At 44.0% G+C, this 9,818-nt stretch overlaps 1 protein-coding gene across 3 annotated transcripts in view; it reads left to right on the top strand.

Moving 5' to 3' along the window:
- Positions 1–1,705: 1,705 nt before the first annotated feature.
- Positions 1,706–9,818, top strand: part of LOC123518454 (semaphorin-1A-like) — a 43,197-nt gene continuing 35,084 nt past the window's right edge. For all 3 annotated transcript variants that reach the window (XM_045279273.1, XM_045279272.1, XM_045279274.1), the window contains exons 1-2: positions 1,706–1,802; positions 2,600–2,645. In XM_045279273.1, the coding sequence (XP_045135208.1) occupies positions 1,717–1,802; positions 2,600–2,645 (132 nt within the window). In that variant the 5' untranslated portion in view covers positions 1,706–1,716. The remainder of the gene's footprint in view (positions 1,803–2,599; positions 2,646–9,818) is intronic.

Genomic DNA, 9,818 nt, shown 5'->3' with positions numbered 1-9,818 from the left:
CACACCTCTCCCCCTCTGTCTCTCTCTTCATCTCTCTCTTTGTCTCCCCTCTCCCTGCCACACTCTGGACGCCGCGCCCTTCACTTCTCTCCCTCTGTAGTATTGTGTTCCTAGTACTTCGTGGAGGTCTGCCTCGTTGCTTCATCCAATCAGAATGGAATATGAATGACCCGCCGGCTTGTCTATCACGCCCCTGAAGTATAGACAGGCGGGGGAGGGTGAGTGGACAGAGATGGATAGGGATTCATGAAGCACGTGGAACAGAGAGGTAAAGAATGGACGGGTATTCATGCTGGAAAGGAAAGAAGAATGGAGGTTTAGGGATGGATGGATAGATGGAGGGAGGGTGGGTGGGGAGGAAAATGGTAGTGAAACGGGTGTTCTGTTGTGGTTGTAGGTGGTTAGTGTGCTAATGTAGTGGTTAGGTTTGTGACGTGGTTGAATTGAGTGTTTTTGGTTGTGATTAATGGTTTGTTAGATTATCAATTTTTTTTTCTTGCTTTTTCTTCTTTTTCTTCTTTTTGTTTTCTTCTTTTTACTCTTGTTGTTGTTGTTGTTTTTGTCTTTTTTCTTCTTATTGTTGTTTTCTTCTCCTTTTACTTCTTGTTTACTTTTCTTCTTATTGTTTTCTTCTTTTTCTTCTTGTTTTTGTCTTTTTTCTTATTATTGCTGTTTTCCTCTCGTTTTACTTCTTGTTTTCTTTTCTTATTGTTTTCTTCTTCTTCATCTTCTTCTTCTTCTCCTTCTTCTTCTTCTTCTTCTTCTTCTTCTTCTTCTTCTTCTTCTTCTTCTTCTTCTCCTCCTTCTTCTCCTCCTCCTCCTCCTCCTCCTCCTCCTCCTCCTCCTCCTCCTCCTCCTCCTCCTCCTCCTCCTCCTCCTCCTCCTCCTCCATCTGTACCACTTTTACCCTCACCTTGCTTTTCTTTTCTTATCTGTGTAGGAAGAATTTTTTTTTTTTTACCTCAAGGCTCGTATTCCAAAAAGCTTTATTCCCTCCAAGAGACAAATACGGTCCATAGAGTTCTCACAATTGTGTACTTTCTCTGTTGATGGTGAGGAATTTAGGGCAAACTATCGCTAGAATCAGACAAACATCCTTGAAAATGACAGTGAAACCCGCTATTGTACACCCCGTTAGTTAAAAGTTCAGACAAGACACAGAAACGTTTGCAAAATACACAAAACCTAACCAAATAAAATATACAAAGGGATTAACATAAAACAAGGACTGATACGAAGCATTTAGGGATGAAGAAACAGAATACGAATTAAAAGATATTGGGTAGAATACTGATCTAACCATTATTTTGACAGTCTCACGTTTGAAAATACCCTGAACCTAACATCACAAAATATAGTACAAACGGGGTAGCAGAAAACAAGTACTGATATAAAGCATTAAGGAATAAAAGAATAGAATAAGAATAATAGAAAAAAAAAACGCTGAGTAGAATACTGTCTTAACCACTATTTTGACATTCTCACGTTTAAAAATCCACTAAACTTAACACAATGAAATGTAATACAAAGGGAGTAACAGAAAACAAGTATTGATATAAAGCATTAAGGGATTAAGGAATAGAATAAGCATTAGAATACTGTCCTAACCATTGTTTTTGAGTGTCTTACCTGTATTTTCTCTAACAATTCACTCTTACATGTACAGCAGAGTATGTAACACGCTGCCCTTCTTTCCTTGCAGGGGACCACGAGGTGATGCGCTTCATGGGGAACGACACGACTGAGCAGGACTTCAAGCTGGTTTTGTATGATTCCTCGGGCTCTCTACTAGTCGGCGGCAGGTACGTGTGTGTGTGTGTGTGTGTGTGTGTGTGTGTGTGTGTGTGTGTGTAGGGACAGCAGGTGGGTGTGCATGAAAGGAAGGGATGGAAGTAAGGAAAGAGTAGGTGTGCGAGGTAAAGGAAGATGAATGTGGTGCGTTTGGGTCCATACAAGGGAGGATGAGAGTGAGACAAAGGAGCGAATGAGGCGCTGCGATGGATAACGAACTTGATTTATGGTGTGTGTGCAGAGAGAGAGAGAGAGAGAGAGAGAGAGAAAGAAGACATCATACTTGGAAGAATATTGAAGCGAATGGATAAACAATGTGCAGTAATAAGGGGGAGCAAGAAGATTGAAAAAGAGCGATAATCATGCAGTTAATACTCATTGGCATTAGCGTTAAGTATATGCAAACTGGAATGGTTGCGGGAGAAGAGACAACGGACAAAGCAAATTAAATAAGAAAACATTAATAACGAACGGAGATGAGCAAACTTGTGGAGAACCGAAGGATATAGAAATGAAATGCGAAATCTATGAATTGTTTACACAGCGCAAGACTCTATTGACCTTTGTGCAAGCTTGTGAAACTAATAGAAGGAAAATTATATATACACTCGTACCCAGTAATAGTAACAGTAACAGTAATGCAAAAGTAATCGCACCCGTGTTACAGTATGAATTATTTTTTTTTCGTATTGCATGTATAATCTATCTTTTTCAGTACGTGTGTGTGTGAATGTGCTGACTTTTTTTTTTTTTTTCTAACGTTATTTCATTTCACATTAAATTCTGATGGCGTGATTTTGTGTTTCAGAAATGTGATATACAACCTCAGTGTGTCAGACCTGCAGGAACAAACTGTGAGTATTGCAGCTGTGTGTGTGTGTGTGTGTGTGTGTGTGTGTGTGTGTGTGTGTGTGTGTGTGTGTGTGTGTGTGTGTGCTTGTTATGAATTGCTATTGCTGTTGCTGTTTTTGTTAATCGTTCTCGTGGTTGTAATGGTGATGATGGTGGTGATGGTAGCAATTGTTATGTCCGTATAGTCCTCGTACAACTCTCGTTTTTATCTATTTATTGTCTTTTATCTATTTATTTATTTTGTTACTCGTGGTGGCAATAGGGATGATGAAGAGGTGAAGCAGTATTTTTCAGTTTGCCATTTTCGTTAAGGTAATGGTGATGATAATGGTAGGGATGGTAATGCGTACAGTTATTAGTAAACAGTCCTAGAAGAGCCGCCGTGGTACAGTGGAACCATGCGTGCTTTGGGGTCTGAGGGGTCTCCAAGCGTACAGGTTCGAATCCTGTCCACGGTCCGAGTGTAGGTTGGGCTTCCTCACTCGGGCCAAGGGTTTCCTAGCGGGTGGGCTTTGAGATAGGAGGTACCCCAAAAAAGTATCCGCTTTAGCCCATAAATTCCCGTGAAAAGCCCATACGGTAAAAAAAAAAAATAGTGACGAAGATAATTATTGTTTTATCCTATTATCATTATATTGGTAGGGAAACTGATGGTGATAGTGGTGATAGTGGTGATAATTCTACTAAAGCTTTTACACGAGTGAGTGGCTTTCAGAAAGGTGATGATGATGATGCCAAATAGAAGGTATCTGATCTCAACTGTCGCTACGGTGATGATGGCAGTAGTTATGACAGTAGAAGAGTTTTTACATAGGTATCTATTTTGGCATGACGGCAGCTTTAGTGATGGCGGCGGCAGTAGTAGTAGTAGAAGTAGTAATAGTAGTAGTAGTAGTAGTGATGGTGGTGGTGGTGGTGACATTAAGTAATAGCGGTGTTAATGGGTGAAGGTGTCGTGACGAAGGGGGAGACGGTGTAGGTGATGCTGTGATAACCATTGGCGAGGAAATTATCAGGAAATGAGGCAATCACAGTGGCGGTAATGAGGCTGTTAGGCCAGTGTTCACCCGCACACCACCAAGAGCATCGCGATCACCACCAGAATGCTTCACCACCACCAACAACAGGACTCTCTCTCTCTCTCTCTCTCTCTCTCTCTCTCTCTCTCTCTCTCTCTCTCTCTCTCTCTCTCTCTCTCTCTCCATTATAGTCGTAGGTGCGTAGAGTGAAAGGAAGGTGAAACGTGAAGTGAAATTTGGATTCAAGTGGAGAGAGAGAGAGAGAGAGAGAGAGAGAGAGAGAGAGAGAATTGACGCCATATTTCCGCATTACAAAACCAGTATCTCTCTCTCTCTCTCTCTCTCTCTCTCTCTCTCTCTCTCTCTCTCTCTCTCTCTCTCTCTCTCTCTCTCTCTCTCTCTCTCTCTCTCTATTAAAGCCATTGTCAACACCACACACATCACCACCAATTTGCATCACCAACATTCATCAAGGAGAGGCGACACATCACCACCGCATCACCCGCACCACCGCTATCATCACCACCATCACCATCTCACCCGGCGGCGTCAGGCGGTGATGAATGGTGAGTGATGAGCCAAGTTACTTAGTTAATTGTCCCTTCTGCCAGCTGTCCGTCTCGTGTGATGACTGTGTGGTGGTGGTGGTGGTGGTGGTGTTGGTGGTAAAGATAGAGAGTGGAGGTGGTAGTGCTATTGTGTGTATATTCGTCTCTCTCTCTCTCTCTCTCTCTCTCTCTCTCTCTCTCTCTCTCTCTCTCTCTCTCTCTCTCTCTCTCTCTCTCTCTCTCTCTCTCTATGCATATTTATCTTCCTTGTTCCGATCTCTGCATCATTCTTAAAATTCCTTTCAGTCACTTCACACGCCTCGGTGCTGGAAGTGGCGGTGATTGGTGAAAGAGTGTGCTGGTGATGGCGAGTGACTGTTGTATGCGTGGTGTGCGTCCCTATATCTCTCAAGTCAAGGCTGCGCAACACACCTCCCCGCAAACACGCACACCACAACACACCACGCAGCACAACACATACAGCCTGTCCCGTCACACAGATGGCCGACAGATGGTAAATTCCAGCACCGCCGTGAGCCGTTCAAACACCAGTATTGCCTCCATTACTCTGATAGTGCCACTGACATTGACCTTGCCTGCTAGATGCTTCCCCTTTATTGTTTTCAGGATTAGCAAAATTATTGCCGTAAAACTACTACATGCGCTTTACTCCAACTCGCTCGCTTGTAATGCTATTAAAATGTATGTGTTGTTTTTTCACGATAGTTGTAGTAACGTGGAATATGTTAATAGATAGTAAAGTGGTCAGCTGGTCAGTTTGCGTCGTATTTCAGTTTCATTCCTTCAACTCGCTGCGAAAGGAAGGAGCATCAGAGCAGGAATTCGTACCTTTCAGTTCCCTATGTGTTTTTTGGAGGTAATGAGGATTCCTTCCTTAGATGGTTGAGATGGCCTGGCGGACAAGCAATCCCTCGAGTAGAGCAAAATGATTAAATTCCAAACACTCAGGTTCAGATTATCTAGTCAATCTCTTCCCTTCCTCTCGCAAGCTACAAGGAATAATCTTCCCTGAGTGTTTGCGACTAAAATGTTACTTTTTACTCTACACGATAAGGTTTTTTTCTTCCAGATATAAGAGTCTTAGGATTTAATGGAAACTGTGTGAATGAAGAGGAAGACTTAATTGTGTAATCTCATTACTCTCTTTTTACCGAGCTGTCAGACAATCCCGTTCATGTGTCAAGGATTTTAACACGCTAAGAAAGGTTTAGAAACCACGTCGAATTCAGCTACCCGAGTTGTCTTTGTGGCGTGCAAGGATGTGTTCAAGGAACAATGTAATAAGCATAGCATATTTAACACAGTATGTTTCCTACTACTCGAAGTGGTAATTAAATAGCTTTGTTCACATGTTGTAAAGTTGGACAGCCTGCTTCCGAGGTTAAAACAAAATCAAACAGTACCTATCCTAACCTCAGCTTACCACACTTCACTTCACCTTACCTTACCTCACCTCACTTTATCTCACTTCACCTCACCTTACCTTACCTTACCTTACCTTACCTTACCACACTTTACCTCACCTCACTTCACCTCACCTCACCTCACCTCACCTCACCTAACTTTTCTAATACAAACCAATGGAACCTAACCTAACAAACCTCACCCAACCCAATTCAACCCAAACCAAACCCAATCTAAACGTAGCTACATGTGAACCCTCTTTCCTGGTGAACTAGAGGCGTCAGGCGAGGACGTATTTGGCAGCGTTGGTGGACTCGTGCTGGTGATAACAGATGGGAGTGGAAAGGGCCATTCAGCATCCGCCTCGTAATGTAAACCCGTGATTCCTCGTCCGCTGCTCGCGATCATCACCCCAATACTCGCCTTGTTGTTCTTTATGGGACGTTGAGCTGAACTGCTGAACTGCTGCTGTTGGTATTGATGCCTGCCGCTTACCTTCCCTCTTCTCTTTTCCCTCTTTCTTTCCGTTACTGCCTTAAACTGATGTATTTTGTTAGTGGTAGTAGTAGTAGTAATAATAGTAGTAGTGGTAGTAAGAGTAGTAAAAGAAGAGTTTATGAATAGTGATATATGTAGTATAGATAGCTGTTGTTGTTGTTTTTTTCTTGTTGTAAGGAAAACACTGGCTAAAGACAACAAAAGGTTTAAAAAGAAGCAAAATAAAAAATATATCCTCACTAGAATGCCAGTCCCTAAACAAAGGTCCGAAAGGATTATCGAAAATTGGAGGATAATTGTCTTGAAACCTCCCTCCTGAAAGAGTTCAAGTTGTAATAGTAGTAGTAGTAGTAATAGTAGTAGTAGTAGTTGTGGTGGTAGTAGTAGTAGTTGTTGTTGTTGTTGTTGTTGTTGTTGTAGTAATAGTAGTAGTAGTAGTAGTAATAGTAGTAGTAGTAGTAGTAGTAGTAGTAGTAGTAGTAGTAGTAGTAGTAGTAGTAGTAGCAGCAGCAGTATCATATTCACTACCACCACCACAATCATTATCATTGTCATCATAATCATCCTCACCACCACCACCACCATCACTGCCACCACCACCGCCATCATCATCACCAGCACCGACGGTATTGAATTCTTGCCAATACTCCGAGTTATTCTAATCACCCATTTAGCGGCACCATCATCACCATTAGAAGCCTTATCTCTCATTAGCCGCTCCTTATCTCCTCCATCTTTACTCCTTCCTCTAGTGCCATCATCCAAGCCGGCCCTGAATACTGAAACAGAGAGAGAACTGTGTGTGTGTGTGTGTGTGTGTGTGTGTGTGTGTGTGTGTGTGTGTGTGTGTGTGTGTGTGTGTGTGTGTGTGAGTGCGTATGCGTGTGTGTGTGTCAGTTGGGTGAAGCTCAAGTAGTTATAGATAGATAGATAGATAAATAGTAGTAGTAGTAGTAGCGTTATAAAGGTGATGATGTTACACTGTATCCAAGTACTTATCGTTGATGATAATACGTGGTGATAAGATTATGTATGCTACAGAAGTTAGCGTCGTTACGGTGTATGTGTGTGTATATCAGTCTGTCTGTCAGCCTGTTTGTCCGTCTGTCTGCTCCCCGGTCTTTCAGCTCGTCTGTCTGCCCCATCCTCTGCTCATGTGGAAGGAGGAGAGAAGAGGCGAATGAGGGAGGAGAGGATGAAGGATGGGGAGGTGCAAAATCGATTTCAATCATTTCTTCATCTGCTTTGAGCTTCTTTTTTTCTTTTTGAAAGAGAGAGAGAGAGAGAGAGAGAGAGAGAGAGAGAGAGAGATTCTTCCAATATGAGCAAGGGTCTTGACTCGAAACTTCTGAGAAACGAAGGAGAAAAAGGAAAAGGAAACGTAAGAGGAGACAGAAGTAAAGAGGAATGGTACAAAGGACGGGGTGGTGGCGCAGCAAAGGAAGGACGATAATTAGGAGACAAGAAAACAGAAGGAAAATAATGAAATGTAAACAGAGGATAAGGAAGTAAGGGCTGGAAAAAAAAAGATCGCGACTGAGAGAGAGAGAGAGAGAGAGAGAGAGAGAGAGAGAGAGAGAGAGAGAGAGAGAGAGAGAGAGAGAGAGAGAAGGAAGAAATTAGAATTTAAGGGAGAATAATAGACAGAGAAGTAATTAAGGAAATGGAGAAGAGAATGAATGTGTGTGTGTGTGTGTGTGTGTGTGTGTGTGTGTGTGTGTGTGTGTGTGTGTGTGTGTGTGTGTGTGTGTGTGTGTGTGTGTGTGTGTGTGTGTACCCGACAAAAGAAGGGAAGAGTCTGGATGTGGGAGTAGGAAAGAAGATTTGTTAGACAATGGCAACTTTCCAATGTTTGGCTGATGGGTCTATAGTCTGCTGATCCTGCTGATTATGCTGTCCACCTCCCTCTGCTGCTCCTGCTGATGTCTCCGCTGTCACCTGCTGATGTCCCTTTCGTTTCCTGGTCTGGCTTTCACACTTCATCTCCGTCAGGTTTCAAGCGCGGCGTGGTGTCACTGCCGCCCTTCTGCGATGCTGCTCTCTCCCTGCCTTTGATGTGTCCTCTGCCACACTTTTGACTGGTGTTAGTTTTTGTCGTTTTTCTCTGCCATGGATGATTCTGAGTCCGGTGTCCGTGGTGATGTTGCCGCCGCCACCACCACCACCACCATCGCCACCGCCATCGCTACCGCCGCCACCGCTCCGCTAGCTGGCAGGGTGGCGGGATAACTCGGCGGCTCCTGCTTACATTTCCATCGCTTAATGGACGCGGCATAATGTGGCCTTTGAGTGTAGCAGATCACGCCCCCTCCCTCACCACCCGCGCCACCACTCGCTACTGCTCATCTCACTATCCCTCAACATCATTGCTATTCCTCCTCTCTCTTCCTTCATCATTCCCTCCATCTCATTACTATTCTCGTCTTCCTTCCATTCCCCATCTTCTTTTCCCAATCCACTCATCTCTCTCTTACATCATTCCTCCTTTCCTCTCCCTCTTCCCTCTCTCACTATGAACTATTCTCTCATCATACTCATCCTACGTTCAGTCTACTCATCTCCCCTCCCTCATCCCTTCATCTCACCACCTCCCTCATCTTACCCTCAACTTCCTCATTCTCCTTCATCCCCCCCTTCATTACCTTCTTTTACTTCCCTCCCATCTCCTTCATCTCCTTTCATCTATCCTCCCTCACTTACCTTTCATCTCCATCATCCTAACCTCAACTCCCTCGTCATCCTTCCTCCCCCATTCTCTCTATCATTCCTTTTTCTCCTTTCTCCCCCTCCCCCTCTCACACTGATCTTCCCTATCCACTCCTTTCTTCTCCCTTTCTTGTTTTCCTACTCCCCGTCACTGCTCGTTTCTCTCCCTGCCTTTCATCTTTCCTCCCATCTGCCCTTTATCGATTCTCTATCCTCATCATTCCTTCATCTTACTTTCCTTCTTTTTCTTTCTCCTCATGCGGTTGTATTTCTACCAGTACCTGTTTTTGTTTTTTGTTTTTTTGTTTTTGTTTTTTTTTTCTCTTCTCTCCATCTTCTTACTTTCCTTCTGGTACGCTCCTCTCTCTCTCTCTCTCTCTCTCTCTCTCTCTCTCTCTCTCTCTCTCTCTCTCTCTCTCTCTCTCTCTCTCTCTCTCTCTCTCTCTCTCTCTCTCTCTCTCTCTCTCTCTCTCTCTCTCTCTCTCTCTCTCTCTCTCTCTCTCTCTCCTCTCTCTCTCCTCTCCTCCTCCTCCTCCTCCTCCTCCTCCTCCTCCTCCTCTCCTGTACTGTCCTCCTCCTCCTCCTCCTCCTCCTTACCAAACAGCCTCGAAACAGGTCTGTTGCTGGTCTCCTCCTCCTCCTCCTCCTCCTCCTCCTCCTCCTCCTCCTCCTCCTCCTCCTCCTCCTCCTCCTCCTCATCGCTACCCCCAACTGCATTTGCTCATAAATAAAGACAACGTTATGATACACAAGAGAGGATAATGCCAACCCCCCACCTCTCTCTCTCTCTCTCTCTCTCTCTCTCTCTCTCTCTCTCTCTCTCTCTCTCTCTCTCTCTCTCTCTCTCTCTCTCTCTCTCTCTCTCTCTCTCTCTCTCTCTCTCTCTCTCTCTCTCTCTCTCTCTCTCTCTCCAGTCTCTTCTCTTTCCCAGTAACTTCTCTTGTTTTCTTCCCTTGTACATTATTTGTTTTCTTTCCCT

Source organism: Portunus trituberculatus, chromosome 43 (genome assembly GCF_017591435.1).
Source record: "Portunus trituberculatus isolate SZX2019 chromosome 43, ASM1759143v1, whole genome shotgun sequence".
NCBI classification, from domain to species: domain Eukaryota; kingdom Metazoa; phylum Arthropoda; class Malacostraca; order Decapoda; family Portunidae; genus Portunus; species Portunus trituberculatus.
This window is presented reverse-complemented; position numbering and strand designations above follow the sequence as displayed.